The sequence below is a fragment of the Cuculus canorus genome, chromosome 2 (assembly GCF_017976375.1).
Source record: "Cuculus canorus isolate bCucCan1 chromosome 2, bCucCan1.pri, whole genome shotgun sequence".
NCBI lineage: Eukaryota > Metazoa > Chordata > Aves > Cuculiformes > Cuculidae > Cuculus > Cuculus canorus.
The window spans coordinates 155,686,984-155,706,425 of NC_071402.1; the positions used below are offsets into that span (position 1 = coordinate 155,686,984).

Below are 19,442 nucleotides of genomic sequence, written 5' to 3' on the forward strand. Positions count from 1 at the left end.
ATGGGTGTAAAAAATCACAGCCTACTCTGGCATTTAGGAAGTGCTTTGCGTCCCCCTGGGACTTCCTAGTGCTTTGTGCACTGCCTTCTTTTCTTTAAACAAGGGAAAAAGTATTTCTTGCTGATAGCAGTGGCGAATTCAGGTTTAGCTGTGGCTCAAAACCATGAGCAAGACAAGGAAAAACTGCAAAATAAAGCTGTAATCAATTTCTCAAACTGTGTATATATCACAGAATGGTTGGAGTTGGAAGAGACCTTAAAGGTTATGCAGGTCCAGCCTCCCTGCCATGGGCAGGGACATCTTCCACTGGATCAGGTTGCTAAAAACCCCATCCGACCTGGCCTTGAACACCTCCAGGGATGGCGCATCTATGACTTCCCTGAGCAACCTGTTCACCACCATCACAGGAAAAAAATTCTTCCAAATATCTAAATCTTCCCTCTTTCAGCTTAAAACCATTACCCCTCATCCTATCCCTGCACTCCCTGATAAAGAGCCCCTCCCCAGCATTATTATAGGCCCTCTTTAAGCACTGGGAGGCTGCTCTAAGGTCTCTCTGGAGCCTTCTCTTCTGTAGGCTGAACAAGCCCAACTTGACCTCCTGGTCACACGTCTTTTGATGCAGCCCAGGATACAGTTGGCTTTGTGGGCTGCAAGTACACCTTTTGTGGCTCGTGTTTGTGCTTCTCATCCACTTATATATATCTATGTATGTATGTATATATAGAAATAAATACATATGTATATATTTCTTCCTCTTTGAAATCCTTGCAAGTTTAAGGTCTTGGTTCCTTTGGGGGAAGCAAGATGTAGTGGGTTTTATATCAGTAAAAGGAATGAATAATAATCTAATCAATAAATGAAGTGGGTTTTCATTCCCCTGTTGCAGCTGGTGTGTGTGTGTTGCTCTGCTCAGAAGCGGGGCAGCTGGCTTACTTCTGTTGGCTTTGGGCCATAGCACATCAGCCCTGTTGTTGATGTAGAAGAAGAGGATGCAGAAAGGTCTGGGTCTTTCTTTCTTTTTTTTTTTTTCTTCTTCTCTCTCTGGAGTTTTAGACAAGTGTTTTGACATTTTCCAGCCACGAGCTGTTTTTCAAAACTTATTTGTCTGCGAAATTTGTGGTGCTCAGCATAAACAGGGAGTGTGTGCTACATCCCAGCTCGGTGCAGCGCTCGGGTCCGCGCTGAAAGTGAAACCTGTGTTTTGAAAGGTTTCCTGCAGGGAGGCCAGAGCTGCGTGAGCTTTTCCCCTTACACATCCTGCTCCTTTGTCAGGAGAAACCTCGAAAGTTCCTTGCCCTGATTTTTTTTTTTTCTTTTGCTTTATTAAATGGCTTTGCAGAGCTATATGCAGTGAACCCACACCAGCTGATTTACTGCCAGCATCCAGGAGGGAAGAACCAGCCAGGCCCTGTTCAGAGAAGCACGTGCAAATAAAAAAATGGCATAAAAGAGCCCATAACGCTTTTCCAAAAAAATAATCCAAAGTTGCAATGCTATCTGTATTTGCCTGTCTCTCTAAAATGATTTCAACCTTCAGCACTGGGTTAGTTATGGTTATCTCTGGTCCAGAGGAGACCACAAAGATGATACAGGGCTGGTGCACCTCTGCTTTGAGGACAGGATGAGAGAGTTGAGTTTGTTCAGCCTAGAGAAGAGAAGGCTCCAGGGAGACCTTATAGCGACCTTCCAGTACTTAAAGGGGGACCTACAGGAAAGCTCAGAAGGGGCTCTTTATCAAGGAGTGCAGTAATAGAACAGAGAGGCAAAGATTTTAAGCTGAAAGAGAGGAGGTATAGATGAGATAATGGGAAGAATTTTTTCCCTGTGAGGTTGGTGAGGTACTGGCACAGGCTGCCCAGAGAAGTCATGGATGTCCCATCCATGGAGGTGTTACAGGCCAGGTCAGATGAGGCTTTGAGTAACCTGATCCAGTGAGAGGTGTCTCTGCCAATGGCAGGAGGGTTGGAACTGGATGATCTTTAAGGTTCCTTCCCACCCAAGCCACTCTGTAATTCTATGATCTCTTCTCCTTTTGAATTTTGCACTGTTTTAGAGTTAGTTTTGTATTTTTATGGTTTGAGCCTGGTTCTAGAGGCAATTATGGAGTTTGTCCAAGTGCTGTGGGTCTGGAGAAGCAGACACCGAGCTGATGTAAGCGCCTGTTTAGCACAAGCCTGTAATACTACTGGAGTGCCCCATTTGATGACTGTCCTGGCAGTGGTTTTTCCCAGCTTTTCTAGAAGAACAGAAATGCTACAAGCAAAGATAAAAACGATGCATTTTGGGTGATCCAACATGTTCACCCTGAATCTGATAGGGGCTTTTCAGCTTTTCAACTGAATCATCTCCAGCCTTGACTTCCTGAACTTTGGTGGGTGTTTGCAGAACTCGAGGAGCTGTCAGTTTAAAAATAAACCTAAAGATGCCTGTCCAACTCATTTCCCTCATTAGAGACAAAGATTCCTCACTTGTAGCTCTGCTTTCCCTCTGAGAGGATGGAAAGTGTGCCTTCATGCACTGGCAGTCCAGGGTTAGAGATAAGACCCATGCTCAGGAAGGGCTGTCACCCACCCATTTGGGGATTGTCCCTGTGAGATGCAGCACCGCGGGACTGAGCCCTCCCTGATGTTTCACCTCGGAGGCTGGTGGTGAGCAGTGTTTTCTTCACAGGAAGAAAACCACTATTTGAGGCTTGTGTGCAGTAGTGGAGGCAGAGCCCTGGTTAAATGGGGTGACTAAACCTGGTCTGGGAAGGAAAGAAAGCTTTGATCTGCCTTGGAGACCATCAGGAAGTCCTGGCAAGAGACAAGGGATGCTAGAGGGATGCTTGGCTTGGGCTCAGTCTGAGAAACTGAATGAATAAAAAGGCTCCTTGTGGTCTCGATTGCTGCTAAATATGCACAAATAGAGGATGGGAAAAATGGCTTTTACTAGTCTCTGCACAGATGTGTGTCCAGTCCACCCATGGCTCCACTGGCTCTTCTCTTCTTTGGGCAAATTTAATGATTTCTCTTGAGGTGAGCAACAGGTCAGTTCAGGGTGGGCTTTTACTGTGTATAGTGTAGTGATGCGTGATACACTTTGCATCTTGTATGCCTTAAGAAAATAACAGTCACTGCCCCACAACCCTAGCACTGTCGGCTTTTAAAATCTGTGACTGTCACTCCACTTTTGTTATAGGATGCTTGCTTTTACTTCTTACTTCTTTGCCCTGAATATTCTCGTGTTTTATTAAACATCCTTTGAGCTTCTACCTTTTGGGTTTCCAACAAAAAAAGTACTAGGGTAAAACCACAGAAAGCACTGAAGATGGACAGACGTCAGAAACTTAACTGTTTACTTCCTTCATAATAGTGCCTTGTTGCCAGCTGAGTTCAGAGCAATTGCAGTTTTCCATGTTTTTTAATGCATTTTATTCAAACTAACAGTTATACGGATGAGTGAGTGATCTCTTCTTTACAGAAGACCTTATTTTTGACAAGCATATTTATCAGCAATGTGGAGTTTCCGCAAAGTCTGCGAGCCTTAAATAGACCAGATGCCCACCAGAGTTACAGGTCAGATATGCAGTTTGAGACATAACCATTTTCTGCTTTTTTTTTTCAGCAGCGAAATCTCAGGATCAAGTTTGAATATGAAGGAGAAAAACGGTACGTACCCAACCCAGTCCCCCACATGCTCAGGGACAAATTACCTTTTTTACCAAACACCATCCTCCTGGCCTCAGACAGCTGCAGATGAGCTCACAGAAGGGTTCGTTCCCCTAAAATCAACTACAGTTTTATATGCAAGAGCCTTGCCTCGTCATCCTGTTTGGCACAAGTACCCCCTGGGATTTACATGCAGGCAAATTGGTTCCAAGCTGGAAGTCATTAAATGCCTCTTACAAGGGACATAGGGTGCATGCTTGGACACTTTTCTCTTTTTAATTCTTGAGCTCTGCTGAACGACAGCTGAGCTGCAACTTTACAGAAATGTGTCGTTTCATTAGCAAGCTATGACACTTAAGATAACTGGATTTTGGGCATGGATCCCATAAAAATAGAGCTGGGAGTGAAAGCTTACCCACCCTTCCCTGCTTGACATTTTCATGGAATCAGCCCTGCTTGATGCTCGGTGAATGTGGCAGGGCAGGACACAGGGCTGGAAACTCACAGGCTGATGGTCCAAGTTGCAATTTAAAGCCAAAGAATATTTAACTAAGTAATGTCCCTGCAGGGCTAGATATGTACCTATAGTGCTGCTACTGTGATGGTGCAGAGGAGTCATAGTATGCCAAACAGCATCATTCTGTCTTCCATCCCTCCTCCCTATTCAGAACCACTTGCTGAAAATGGAAATGATAAGGCACTGACCGGTGCCTGATCCTGGGACTTCTCCAGTGAAGGGCTGCTGGACATTCTTCTTTTCCACTGTACCTCACAGTAGGCAGAGGAGTAGAGGAGCTGCACTAGGATTTTTGGTAGATATTCTTGCAGGGTAGGTCAAGTTCCCCCTTGGATAGAAAATGAGCAGTATTTCTGTAAGAGAAAGGAGAAGGCTTTATGTTTCATGATAGAAGCATACAGGTCCTTGCTTCTGAATGATCAGTCTAGTCCCATATTCCAGTATACTACTTAATTGTGATTATTGTTGTATGTTTGTGTATACAGGATTATCCAGTTTTCAAGACCAGTCAAATTCAAAGAAGTGGTGCAGAAGGTCACGGATGCTTTTGGACAGACGATGGACTTAGTCTGTGCACATAATGAGGTACTTTTCTCCTTATTGCTAAGGGACAGTTTTAGAGTGCCTGGTGTCCACTTCAGAATTGAGCTGTGGTTTGTTCTTAAGGCCCAGATTTAGCGTTGTACATGTATGTGAAGAACAGTAATCCTATTCTGTGGTTCCCAGCTGGTGAGCATACAAGAGCTGTTGTCCAGACACAGTTCAGTTGGATTCTCAGACTCCAAGCTAGGCTTTCCCCTTCTGAAAATTATTTCAATTAAGGACTGTTAAATGATGGTGCAGGAACATTGGCTTTCCCTCAGAACAAAAGATCCCCCTAATTCAAACAAGAGAGGAATTAAATAGCTGAGATGTTGGAGATGTTGTCAGTTCAGCTATGCAATCAGCAGCAGTAGATGTTTTCCAATTAACATCCTTGGGGCAATAGGACCAACTTGCAGAGTGTTACTGACTGGTGAGAGCACATGCAGGGCGCAGAGAAGAACAGCTGAGACTTCTGAGAGCCACATGAAGTGACCGTAGGCTACTGTGTGTTTGGTTTGGATGTAAAGCCTTTCTGTCTTGAGGCAGTTGCTGGAGAAGGACATCAAACTGCTGGAACATGTCCAGAGAAGGGCAGTTAAGCTGTTGAAGGATCTGGAGCATGAGTCTTATGAGGAGCAGCTGAAGGAACTGGGATTGTTTAGCCTGGAGAAGAGGAGGCTGAGGGGAGACCTTATTGCCTTCTACAACTACCTGATAGGGTGTTGTAACGAGGTGGATGCTGGTCTCTTCTCTCAATAACAAGTGATAGGACAAGAGTAAATGGCCTCAAGTTGTGCCCGAGGAGGTTTACATTAGATATTCAGCAAGATTTCTTTACTGAAAGACTGGTGAAGCATTGGGACAGGCTGCCCAGGGAAGTGGTAGAGTCACTATCCCTGAAGATGTTCAAAAAAGATGAGAACGTGACATTTGGGGACATAGTTTAGTAGGCACGATGGTGTTGGGCTGATCGTTGGGCTTGATGGTCTTAGTGGTCTTTTCCAGCCTCAGTGATTCTACGATTCAGTGAAGTCCAGAGCGTGAGGGGCAGTGCTACTTACACAGTGTTCATCCATCACTGACTTTGTTTCACCCGAAAACCCCAGAACCATGTGCATGTTCCTGTGGTTTGGTCTGCACTGAAATGTGCATTAGCACAGGTTCCTCTAGCAGGTCTTGTGGCCGTGTAGTGGCATCCAAGAAACCCTCCCTCTGTGATCCTTGCATTTCAAGGCTTGAAGGCATTTCTACCCCAGCCTTCTTCATAACACAGGCCACTGGTTTTCCAACTTTTTCTTGGAGCCCAGCACTGTGTCTGAAAGGAGGATACTGATGAGGGCCTTCACCTGGGAGGTGGCAATCCTTGTCGTGTGCGTTTTGGTGTGCTTAGTGTTTCCCTGTGAGGATCTTGCTATGAACTGGGCAGGCAGCTCGAGCCACTGGGCTCTTAAGGTGGGTTTGGCTTTGATAAGGAGGAGAGAGCCAGATGACAAGTAGGCAGGCTTTTAAACATCAATTCTTTTGGATCTGTCTTGGCAGCTTGCTTGTTCAAGTGCCAATTGCAAATGACTAACAACCATTTGTTAAAGTATGAATGGAGAGGAAGGTCATGAAGACAGCTTTCTCTTTTTTTTTTTCCCCCTTTTCTTTTTTTTCTTCCTTCTGTCTCAGTGGAGGTTTGATCCACCAAAAGGTTGCTATTCTTTTATAAGAGTGTCCACTGGGTTTTGTCTTTGAATGCGGTCAGATTTCTAATCTTGGGCATTCTCTGACAGCCCTCCCGGGAAAAGCCTGCCATTGAATTCTCCAGGAATGACTCGTTCCATTCCAGGTTTCTTTCCACTGGAAGAGGATTTTTTTCCAGCAACAGCAAACAGAAGCTGAAATAATGAATTTTATCCCATGTTTGAGACTGTCTTCCTGTGCATGTGCACAAAGCAGGCTTTTGGGTAGTCCTGTCTTCGTAGGGTTGAGAAGGACCTTTAGTGTTTTGTTTTTCTGTACATAAAAATTCCTCCTTTTGAGAACCTGCACATTTGGGAAGAGGTCTGAGCAGTAGTAATTCAGGGATTTTACAGTAGAAACACTATAAACAAACAAAAGTAACCTTTGAGGAGGCTACATGTCCACATGGAGAGACCCTGGCATCTGGCTCCTAGTGTGTTCTGGGTCATGTTTTATGGTCTCATCACTCCAAGTCTCAGAGGCTGTCTGACTACAGACTCATTACAGTTTCACCCTTTCTTCAAGTAATTCCTTGTTGCCATCAGATGTTTCTCTTGCAGAAGTACACCTTGTAGACCAAAGTTACACTGAGGTCAACGGGCCCCTACAGAAGCTCATTAAATGACAGTCCCTGTCTCGGTGAAGCAGGAGTCCTGAAGCCAAGATCAGTGAGATGAGCATGCCAGCTGGGTGGAGCAGGGGCACATATGAATCACATCCTGGTGGGACCATGGAATCAGCGGGCTTGGGCTGGTGTAGATAAGAGCAGGGCCTGGCCATGGGTGTACCACGTGGGGCAAGTTTGCGTGTTAGTACTAGGCTGGGCTCATCTTTCTGATGAGTGGGACCACAGAATCTTGCCTGGCCATGGACAACTGGCCTGTGTTAGAGATTGAAAGACTGGCTTCTACAGCAATTGCTCTGTCTGAATTTGATCTGTATGTGCTGCTAAAAAGCTGCCCCAGGTGTGACTGTTACCTTGTCATTTGTCCTTTCTCCGTCACCAGCTTGTGACCTTGGGAAGAATACTGACCCTCAGCATGCCACCAGTTCCCTTCTGACCTTCCCTTCCTTGTCTCCTCTGAGGCTGTCCCCCAGCATCGTTACAGAAGGGTAGAGAGAGTTAAAGCCTAGGGAAGTGGTAGAAGCTCCATTATGTGGGGGGAGGAGAGCCATTTAAAAACAGGTTTAACAAACATTTGTTGAGAATTGTTGATGCCAGTTGGTCCTGCGTTGGGCAGGAAGATGAACTAATTGACCTCTCAGATTTTTCCCCAACCCTGTTTCCTACTATTCTTTGGCTTTCTGCAGTGTCTTACAGAGTGAGGTCTAGTAAAGCTAGAAAACTCACCCTTTGCACTCACTTTCTTAGACTGCAGTGGAATGACTACCAAGTCCCATAAGAAAACATGAGGTTCCAGGGGATCATGCTCTTCAAAAGCAAGAAGAAAATCTGATAATCTAATCAGTTCTGTTTAGTGAAACTTCTGTGTGGGCAAACGTCCCTGTTCATCGTGGTTGCTCGCTCTGTAGACAGAATAAACCCTGTTACTGGAAACGCACCCTGGCAATTACTTCTGTGGTTCTGCATAAGTCTATATTTAGTTTTGTGCCTAGCAGATACCTGTTCTTTGATATCCGTATGTGCCACAGTCTGGAAGCTGAATGGAGCAAAATCTTCTTGCCAGATGTGGGTATTAGGTAAAGCCAAACTAAACACTAGTTCCAGTGCTTTTTCAGGAGGGCAATTTCTGCCTGGTGGTTTTGGCTTCTCTGAAACAGGCATGCAAACGTGTTAGTGTTGTGATATTGGAGTGAGATGGAGAGACCTGCAGAACATTCTGTTCAAAGCAGCAGCTGAGGGATTGCTCGGAACACTTTTGAGGAGCTCGGTAGAAGGAGGGGTGAGCAGTGAGACTCTACTTACAGTTCAGAGTCGAATTCTGCTGGGTGGTGAAGTGAGGGGGAGCAGCTCTCCATCATTCCCATTTCTGTTTGGGCAAGTGTAGGAGAGAAGGCTTTTCTGCTTGATGCACCTATGGAGCCCTGGTAAACTTCAAGAAGGTTAAGCAGCACACCAAGAGACTCTCTCTTAAGATCTACTGCTTAAGGAAACAGACTGAGAACAGCTGCACAGCGTTTTGGAGACATATTCAATACCATCTTTGTCTTATATCTCCTGTGACCACGAATGCTTCATTCAGACACCAAAGTTTAACTGTAGTCTAACCATTTATTCCGTGGACCTACTAAAAGCCGTGAATAGTTGATATCTACCTGGTGTGTATGTTCCTTTCATTCATGTCCAAGCCCTGTCCCAGACTGGGAATCTGTGAGGCACAGCCCTGACAAGACTGATGTTAGTGTTCTCTGTAGAAAATACAACTGGTTAGGTTCCTTGCTTAGGGTGTGAGGGCCATCTTCTTGAACTCTTCCCCATGTGGTTTGGTTGAGAACTCAAGTCCCTGCAGCCTGTAGGATATCCTGGGGCAAGGCTTTCTCAAGAGTTCCTCTTGGAATCTTTTTCCTACACACAAATAGGTTTCAGACAAAGGGTCAAAATCCGATTATCCTTCTTCTTGGGTGAATGTGCTAAATGCTTTGCTCTAGAGTCTCTTTTTTTGTCTTTTTGTAGAAATTTCTCAACCACATTTGCATACCTTAAGAAGACCACTCCTAGGTCACCCTGGCGTGCATTGCTTAAATATCTTTTGGGAACTGGCCTTGACGTTCCTCTGCAATCACCACTGCTTCCAGCACTTAGACCTGGCAGCTTCCTTTTCTCACCTGTTATTCCCATTTCTGGACATCTAACTCTCCCGTGAAACTATAGGGGTCCTGGGTACCTAATTTGGGACTGTAAACTCTACAGAACAGCAGGTTGCAATAAACTTAGCTATTGCAGTGCTCCTTTACAGACCTGACTTTTAGTATCTGAAAGCTAGGTGCCTGAGATTGGTGTTCGCTCAGGACCACCTACTCTCCACCTCTGCAGGAGCTCGGCTGTCTTGGATAAGCCTGATGTTTGTCACATGAAGTAGGTGGTCTGCGTATGGCACGGTTCCCTGTATACAAAATGGAGATGAAAGATAACCTTCCTATGACACAGGAGAGGAGAAACTCAATCCAAACCTTGAAGTGCTCGCACTGTAGAAACAGCAGCCACACGGACGTGTAAGATGGAGCTTGCTGATCTTAGGCTGTGGTCCTTGGCTGGAGGAGGTGACTGTAGCAGTTTCCTGAGGTGAAACCTCATCTTTGTTGGCCAGGGCCCGCGGCTTTCCCTTGACCTAGTCATCCCCGGAATCCTAGCCCCAGTGCACACAGTCTGAGGTGTATTTACCTACAGGACAACAGCCAAACCCTTGGCAACACCCTGGGATCAAAAAGGTGAACACAGGCAGCTTTTGAGTGTCGGCTTCTGTGGTGGTTCATGTGAGGAGCATTTGCTGTGGCTGGTGGCTTGAACCCTGATCACCCAGAGCCCTGAACTGCTTTTCAGGAGTTATGGGCAGCTGTGGCTCGCAGTCAGACCAGTGAGAGCCTACTGGGAGCTGTGGCCACTCGGTTCCTTTGGTAGGTGAAACTGTTGTGTACTTTGGCACTAGCATGTGCTGTGTTGCCTGGATTCAGTGCCAATGCCCAAGGCAATCTACAGAGCTTGAGGGCTTGGTTTTTCTGAGATTAGGCAGAATGCCCCACTATGAGGGGCAAAATGTTGTGGTTTTCATCTCAGTCCAGGGCAGCAGAAGGCCACATAGCCCCTGTGAAGTGCAGGCGTGTTTGGTGTTGGAAGCTATGCAGGCTCTCTGCAGGACAAGGTACACCACACAGCTGTGTCAGGAAGGTTACATTCCCTCTGAAGGTACAAGGGCACTTACCAGGAAAACATCAGGACCTTTAGCTGCCTGATAGACATGGCACTGTGAGTCTCTCTGGTCTGTTTATCTTATGTATAAAGAGCAGAAGATGAATTTACCTTGGTGGAAATCAAAGAAGTGGCTCTTGGCAAGAGAGCAATGCACACCTTTCACATCAAAAGGGAAGAGACCCTTACTTGTGAAATGTTTCCTGCTTTCACCTGGTGCCCAAACACTAAAGAGGCTGTGTCAGTGTGCAGGACCACAGGTTGCAGCAATAGGGGAGGCCACTGAGGATCTGCCAGAGCAGATCTTTGGGTGAAGCTCTCTGCTTTCTTGGAGCACCGTTGCATGACCATCTTCCCAGGAAGAAAGTGTGGGGCTGTTTAGAGGCTGGGTTGCAGCAGGTTTTGCCTGCAAACTCCAAGATTAGAGCAGCCCCAGAAGAGCAGGCAACAAACCCAAGGTTCCATCTCACCCCTTTCCTCTTCCCACTAGCTGAATTGGTGATGTGCCCTTTAAGGTCTCTCCTTGCAGGTGTTTTTTGTTGTGATTTTTTGCACCTGTTCCTTGGTAGATGAGAACTTGGAAGAAAATGTTAGAGCTCGGCAAGCTGGAGGGCATGGGGGCTTTGTTTTCCATCTGCCTTCTTGGGTTCCTCTCTCATCCCCCGATTCCCGAGATGCTTACTGCAAGGATTTGGCTTCCTCTGTTTACCCAAAAGTGTGACACTGCCATGCTCCGGTGTTTGTTCAATCTCTCCAGCTCCTGATCCCGCTGAAATCCCAGGAAGATTTGGACAAAGTGATGGAACAGTTGGAGCTGAGCCCTTCTCTGAAAAGCCTGCGGATCCTTGTGAGCGCTCCAAAGAAAGCGAATGTGAGCCCTTCACCTTCTCTGCTCTTTTGTGTCCGGAGCAAGATGCCTTGTTATTGTGTTGGGGAGTGGAAATGAGTCTTCTGACAGTGAAGAGCAGAGGGCAAGCTGGTCATGAGAGAGGTCAGCCCTACTCTGGCTCAGCTGCTCAGGAATCCTCCTGGGGTGGCAGCCTGGAGACTGAACTCAGCTCCCTCCAGGTCCACCTGTGAAGGGTTAAATACTGACCTTCTCCTCAAAGAGGGTTAAACTCCAAGAGAATCTCTTGTCCTTTTTGCCTAGGTATGCTGTCCCCATTCCTCTGTAGCCTCTCCTCTGGATACAGGGTGGTGCCCTGGTCCTTGCTGTGCTGGGTGGCAGCATGGGGACCGTTCCATCCATGTGGTGCTGGAGTACTGAAGGCCAGGGAAAGCAAGCTGGAGAATCCTTCAGTCTCGTGCAGGACTGTCTTCTCCCCCCTCACCATTATTTATTTATTTGGTTTTCCTGAGCTCAGTGTTTTTGCAGTTAATCCTGTTAGCTTGACCTCGCCTGCACAGAGCGTCTTGCCAAAGCACATGTCGTGCTGCCCCAAGCACAGACTGTAAAGCAAAGGATTTGCAGATGTTGCAACTCTGTTTCTTCCTTATATTTCCTAGAAGTACCAGAGAGACTTAACAGTCTTGAAACTCATACTGCTTGTCCTCATGCTACCGCTGGTGCTTATAGCTCCTGGAACTTCACTACTCCTTCAGAGAGGCTCTCAAGATGCAGGGACCAGAGTCTCAGTGGAAAAATGAGCCAGCAATCCATATTTCCTAAATCCTGGGCAGAAATGGAGTGATCTGCATTAGCCACTGCTAGAACATTGCAGTATTGCAAGTTAACTTCTTAGAGCAGAGCAGCCAGGTAGATTCTTGTATACCTCTGAGAGTAGGTCCAGCTCATCCTGCAGCATGTAACCATGCAATGATGTGAGGTTGTACATAAAACTAGCACAAATTCCCAGTGCACTATGATGTGTTATTTTAGTATGACTTCGCCACCTCCATTTAAGTTACATTTTCTTGTTTTCCTGCTGACCTGTCTTCTGTAGCAGAGCCTGATCCTCCACGCTCTGTTCCAGAGGAACCTCTGCAGTTCCTAGGCTGCCACAGAAGGCTGTGGAGCATGGAGGAGAGGCTCTGATTTTGGGACTGGAACTTGGGTTCAGAGCAGAGATCAGGCTCTATATCTACCTGGAAATAGTAGAGTGCATAAACGGTCTTTTATATTAGATATATGTATTTATCATTATCAACGGAGCTAAAACTTATCTTATTAGAGTGTTTTATTAACAGATGTGAGTTGTTTGTGGTTGATGACATACATGGATTACATACGTGTTTTTATGGTTCTTGGGTAATATGGTCATGGCCAACCAAATACAGGGTATCACATGGTGTATCTGCAAGGATGCTGGCAAAATCTGATCCTTCCCTTTGTCTGATTACCAGCTGCTCCAGCCAAACAGCAGTAAACAGCATGAAATGAGGATCTCCAGATCCATGGGTGATATCATGGGATCCCTGTACAAGGACTCCGAGAGGACACGGAAGTATTCAACAGGTCAGTGAAATTCAACTCTCTGTGGGGTGTTTTGTGCAGTTACAAGCTGGGCCACCATCCTCTTCCCTGTTATAACGCTGTAGTTGCTACAGTCTGGATGGCCACCCTGATGTCCCCCACGAGTCGCCTGCGGTTACTGCGGTTAACTCAGTGCGGTTACTGCTTAGCTTCAGCTTGAGAAAAAGACAGTACAGGCTGGACAGGTTGGAGAAGGTTGTGCTGAGGTGTAATTTCATGGGGAAATGCAGTGATAAGTATCTCCAGTGAATTCAATGCTGTGGAGCTTAGCTTCATCAAAGTGAAGAGTGAGGATCTGTAGAAAGCCAAGGCTTTTCCAGATGGTGACTTCCTTTTTTCCTTTAAGCACCTCCTGTTATCTTGGCATCTCTCCTCCTTTCCCCCTTTGCAGAATAACACAGATGACTTGGCTTGGGTTCCTTAGCTCCTGAGCTGAGACCAGCTTCACTACTTGAGGACCAGTTTTGTGTCTCTGTGCCACCAGGCTTTTCTTGTTGGTGAAATTAAGTCTGTGGTAGTTGCTTTTGTGGATATGGATGTACACGGTGCTTTGCAGGGGTCACATTTCAGATGAAGGGGAGCATGTCTTTCCTTCAGAGGTGCTGGGAGTAGATACCTGCAGCCTCTGAAGCCAGGCTGGCAAATGCCTAGACTCTTCTTGCAGCCCTGCAGGGATTGGAGTTTATTCATAGCCTTGTGTGGTCTTTTCTTTGGTTTTCTGTGTCTGAGTCTATGCTTTTATTGCTTTCTAAGATACTCTGAGTTTTTTGAAATGACAAATACTCTTGATGAGCTGTCTATAGGATCTTTTGTGTGAAAAACCTTGTAGCATTTTATAGAGAGCAGAGTGCCTTGTGCAGAACTGGTAAAGCAGCCCATGGGACTGTATAACAGGGATATAATTATTTATATTAAAACCTATAGACAGAATCGATGGTCTTGAAATACAGTGAATGTTCTCTGCTGCATCTGTGGGTTCTGGCTACAGGATAATTTCTAAAGACTCCTATCATTGTCATGCAATTATTCAACAGCTGTAGAAACGACAGCAAGTGGGGTGTCACATACAAATATATGTGAAGATATACTTCATCTTCAAAGATCCTCTGTACTTACATGGCAGTAAATACTTCCAAACTCTTTTCTCTGTGCAACACAAGAGCATTTTCCTCCAAGGATTTGCCCTTTCTCTGTCTCATAGCCTGTGCTGCCTTGATAACATACCCTGTGGTTTGCTGCATCTCGGTGAATAATATATAGGAAATGTTCTTCTAGGGCAGGTCCAATATAGGCCCTTGTGTGGCCATGCCCAACTCTTATTGATACAAGGGCTGGTGGTACATGTACATGTACATGTACAAGAGCTCTCTTTGGACCTGGTATTTGGATGTGCCAGAGATGTCTTTTTCGATTGTGTGTTTTTTTCTAGCTCACACAACTCTTGAGAGTTCGCCCAGAGTCTGGCGGAGTCACTAGCTGATTATGAATGAAACGCGCACACAAATACATGGTAAGGCAGAGAGCCTCAGTAGAAACAGTGCGTGAGCTGAACATCTCTGCTGGTCTTTTTTGGCACTTGTTAAGCTGTTAATGTAAGCCAGCAAAGAGCTGTCACTGATGTGTAAACCAAGCGTGAGGGGCAGAATTGACTCCACATGTAGCTGTGCTAGCAAGAAGTTTAGTTCTTGCAAATTTAGACTTTCCTTGGCCTTTCCTTACTGTTCAAAAGCTGCTGTAATACCAAGAGAGTCCCTGACCAGGTCCACGCCACTGACTGTGAGGTGTCACTGCCTTGAAGAGCATCCTGTAGAAAAGACGAGGCAGACAAAGGAAGAGATATCAGCTGTGCAAAGGTGAGAGCCTGAGGCACAAATGGATTTTGAGGGAATAACATGAATAACAGAGTGGAGGAGTGGGTATAACATGCTGGTTTAATCTGGATAATGGAGGAGTAGTACTGGGTAGTACCAGATGTAGAATGCAAAATGTGCTAACATTGGGATCTTCAGGAATGCCAATCACTAACACACCAAAACCAGTGTCCTAAGTGTTGTTATATAGTTAGAAAGCAAAGGTAGCCAGCTCATGCTGGTCATCCCTGTTTTGTTCTGGGTTTTTTCCCCAAGGAGGCTGTCAGTTTTGCTCTTAGTTTGAACAGAGGATACAACAAACCCTCTATACAGTAACATCACATCAGACCTTTCTTTGGAGTTATCTGAGGTCTCTGTGAAGCTACTACAGTCCTGCTTCAGAGGTGTTTGCAATTCAGTAGATTCAGTTCTTTGATCTCCTGACTCAGAACTGGGTAATCTCGCAGCTGGGCAGAAACTCCAGTGGGATGAAGGGGAGAGCAGCATTTCAAGTGGAGCGTAAGATGGAATGTCAGGCAATAGACAGCAGAGATGACCCCGTGTTGCGATTCCCTGAACCAGGGATTTCACTGAACCTGGTAGATAATCAGAAGGCAGCCTCAGAGGAAACTGTTCTTCACTTGCAGTCGACACGTATTTCGCAGTGGAGGTATTCCACACTCTGAAGGTGTTCAAGGCCAGATTGGATGGGGCTTTGAGCAATCTGATACAGTGAAAGATGTCACTGCCATGGGAGGTTGGAACTGGGTGATCCTTAAGGTCCCTTCCAAACCAAACCATACTATGCTTCTGATCAAAGTGGTTGCTATCAAGAAAGGATCTTAGCTCAAGTCAGCTTTTCTATTGCAACCACGTTTGAAAGGAGATTTAAAGTGACTTTATAAGAGAAGGTGGTTCAGGGTCATGTTCTCAGTGTTTCTGAGATGTCTGATGTTTTTCTGCTGACTCTGCCATGCTAGCAGCAGCGAAAAATAATAAAACTGCGTGTTGCTGGCAAAAGTACATTGGAAGGGGGGGTAGATGTTCTGGAGAAGATTTGGCTATTTTTGCTTCTGCTGGACAGAAAATGTCTTCAATTCGTGTCCCTGAAAAACCTTATGCAAAGTCAATATTTTCTTTTTTTCTTTTCCTATAAACTTTTTCAGTGGAAATCCCCCTTCCTCCACCTCTTTTTTTTTTTTTTTTTTTTTTTTTTTTTTTTTTTTTTGAGATAGAACACGTTCCAGTCTCTTAGTGACCAGCATCTGCAAATGTTCAGCTAAGTGCCAGGAAACTTTCACTAAAATATATTGGGGTTCTGGATTTTTGGATAACTGAGGGTAGTTTTTATTTACTTTGAGGAAATACACGTTTCCCAACATTACCCACAAATTATTCATGAATCCCATTCCAGAATCACAATTTCAGCGGAAACATTTGCCGAAAGCTTTAGTCTTTTAGTTTTTCTCTCCATGGTGGCAAACCAGGCTGTTGAGTCAGGGCACCATGTGCCTGCCAGCCCTCTCCAGACCAGGAGCTAATGCTGGCTGGGTCCATGCTGTTGAATATGGACCCACCAATGGAACAGAAGAACATTTGCCTTGCAGAATTGCCACTGCAGTGATGGTACCCATGTTTCCATGGGTTCATAGACTCGTGCAGCAGCACTTAACCCCTGCTGGCACGTCAGGAGGATTTGAGCGTAGAATTCCAAGAGAGATGGTACAAAGTGAGGCATGTTCCTGCCCTCTCGTCAAGGCATTTAAATGTGGGCATCAGGCTCTGTCCATGCTCAGCAGGGAGTGTGGTGGCCCCAAATGTGAAAAACAAGTTGAGGGCACCTGTGGGAGGCAGAGACTTTTCTGGCCAGGTGACTCTGAGAAATGCTCAATGTACACTCTTTATCAGGGAGTGCAGGGATAGGACAAGGGGGGGTGGTTTTAGGCTGAAAGAGGAGAGATTTAGATTAGATGTTAAGAAGAATATTTTTTACTGTGAGGATGGTGAGGTACTGAAACAGGTTGCGGAGAGAAGTTGTGGATGCCCCATCCCTGGAGGTGTTCAATGCCAGGTTAGATGGGGCTTTGAGCAACCTGATCCAGTGGAAGGTGTCCCTGCCCGTGGCAGGGGCATTGGAACTGGATGATCTTTAGAGTCTTTTCCAACCCAAAGTGTTTAGTGATTCTGTGAAACACACGTGAAGGTGCTATCTATGCCTTTCATTTCACTGGGCCAGGGCACAAGCACTGCTGGCAGCTGACAAGGTTGTTTAATCATTAGTATGTTCTCTGACCAGCCCTGTGCCAACCACTACCGTCCCAGTAGCTCTGGGGTACGAATTGGGGTAGTGTTGGCTGGAGACCTGTCAGAGGAGTGGGGATGGATGAGACCCCTCCATGTCTTCAGTGGAGGAGAAGAATTTGTCTGTGTGCATCATGCCAGCTCCTTTTGCGGCTAGAAAATGGGCTCTGCCCTGCTTATTGGTATAGAAGTACCCTAAAGTTTGCTTTAAATCAAGATGTATGAATCCATCTTCAGAAGATCCTTATGGATGGGATGAAGACTTGTAGGTGTCCTACTGAAAAAGAAGAAATCGAGGGGGATTTGGTCCATCACACCTTCCCTTGACAGTGAGAATTTCCTGCAGGTTTGTCTCTTCTTGTGCTGCTCTGTCCTGAGTCCTGTGCTTCTTCCAGGGCTCAGAGGAACAGCACAGCTTTCTGTCATGTCCCCCGTTTGGCTCTTCAGTGATGTCATTCCAGGGCAGGGCTCTCCGTGGCTGCAGCTGTGAGCGTAGGCGGCTGCCAACAAACCCTCCCTAGCTCTTACTTTTAATGGGCTTTTATTCTTCATCAGGACCCCTTCTTGATGCTGATCAGAAATGGGTAAAGTTTTGGACAGGGAAAGGGTGAAGCCTTGGAACGTGGAGGTGGAGGGAAGCCAAGCCTGGCACAGGGATGCTGGCTGTACATGCAACACCACAGACTCTGCACATACTGCATGAAAGACACTTCTTAAATATAAATAACAGAAGGGAACATGAAAGACCCAAGTAGATGCCAGCAGTGGCTGTAAGTCTCCGTGCTGGCCTGGTTTACCCTGCTCGGGACATGCTGTGCTCTAGTCTTAAATATATGACTTTACATTAGTGCTTGTAACATGGAGCACGAATCCCTTCCCAAAGCACCTTGCTCCAAGGGGTAACTGAGGTCAGATGCTCAACGGGTGCCAATCTGCAGAGTTTCTCTGAGTTCAGGAATCCTGAATAGAGCTGCTAAGGTCTGGCCAGCATTTAGCTTATAAAGAAGTGCCTCAGAGTCTGCCTCATCTCCACTAGGTCTGAAGAACGGAGCTGAGCTGTAATCCTGTAGAACCCGGGAGGACAGTCCCTTGAGGGTCTCCTGCCTCTGTCTGCTGCTGCTGCTTCTTGACTGTTGGGTCAAGTGCAAAAAACATCTGTGATGTGTCAAACTGGCAAGTCTAGGCGTGTCTGTCCATTTGTTCCTCTGCCTCGGGATGGATAAAGCAGCATCATCTGATGTATCCAATATGTCTTGTGTTTTCCCCATTATGAATTAAGCCTGCCATTGGGTACCACAGTTGCTCTCTCTGCCTTGACCTTATTTTCCATTTCTGTGCACCCAGCAGCTCTGAGATTGCCTGAGGTTTTGTTAGGATAGGACTGGAGGCTCTGATCATACCACCTCACTGTGTTCCTCCTGGGTAGATGGGCGTGCATGGATGCAAAGAAGCAGCACCTAGTACTCCTAGAGTTGTGAAGCTGCATGAATTACTTTGAGTAGCTCTTCTATCCGAATAGCCACGCTGAAAAGGATCTGGTTCAATCCAGCGGTTTCCAGGTGTGCAAAAGCCTGAGCGTTTTGTTTAACTTCCTTGCCTGCTGGGAAATGGCTAGTGTCTTATCCTCCTTTACAGCTTTTGGCAGGAAATGTGACTCTGGAAGGTCAAAAACAACTGACCTGATGACTGGGAGTAGTTGTTACACGCAGAGGCTTAATGTGAGATCATGCAAAGTCTTTACGCTTGTGATAAATCTCATTTAACTCCCTGGGTTCAAAATCAAACAGGGCATGCACAACTCTGTAAAATCCAAGTTGAAGACTTCCCGGGCAATGGGTGGATTGTTAAAGCAGGACATCCCAGCACTGCATAAGCAGACCCATGCTTCTTCATAGCAGTAACAAAAATGCCTGACAGAGCTAAAATACAGTGGCAAATCCTCTAGCAGCTTTTTGGAACAAGTGCCACCCTCATGTCTTTATGCAGCATTCTGGATTGACATCTGCTAAGAAAACGAGGGGAAGGTAGCACAGTGATATATCCAGGGTGCCTGAAGTGTTAAATGGTTAAACGTTTGTTTGTTTATCTTCAAAAAGAGGATGCTGTACTTCCCAACTGGTTTTGTTTTTAGGGCTGGTGGAAAGCCAGTTCATTATGAGTGCCGCAGCATTCGAAAGATTCTCTCCCCTTGATCTTGGCATTACTTCAGTTGGACTTCTTTTGCTGTGTTCTTATCCTGCAGGAAATCTGTGAAGGAGAAATTAGGAAGAAGAAAAAAATGTAACTCAAAGCCATACGACTTTTATTTTTACAATCCGAGCAAGGAGTCTGGAGGAAAATGTACCATGGGACAGAGATATCTATGCATTTGGTATAAATCCAGCAAGCCTGATTTAGTGATCTTTAATGCTGATGTGACACTGTTAACGTTAGCAGTTCCTAATGCATATCAACTTAAGTGGAAGGTGGG

At 45.8% G+C, this 19,442-nt stretch overlaps 1 protein-coding gene across 5 annotated transcripts in view; it reads left to right on the forward strand.

The window, feature by feature from the left end:
• Positions 1 to 19,442, forward strand: part of LOC104056977 (mitogen-activated protein kinase kinase kinase 3) — a 91,566-nt gene that overhangs the window by 50,017 nt on the left and 22,107 nt on the right. For 3 of the 5 annotated variants that reach the window (XM_054059597.1, XM_054059596.1, XM_054059598.1), the window contains 4 exons: positions 3,610 to 3,653; positions 4,656 to 4,755; positions 11,106 to 11,219; positions 12,692 to 12,803. In XM_054059597.1, the coding sequence (XP_053915572.1) occupies positions 3,610 to 3,653; positions 4,656 to 4,755; positions 11,106 to 11,219; positions 12,692 to 12,803 (370 nt within the window). The remainder of the gene's footprint in view (positions 1 to 3,609; positions 3,654 to 4,655; positions 4,756 to 11,105; positions 11,220 to 12,691; positions 12,804 to 19,442) is intronic. The other 2 variants (XM_054059600.1, XM_054059601.1) reach the window with 2 other exon arrangements.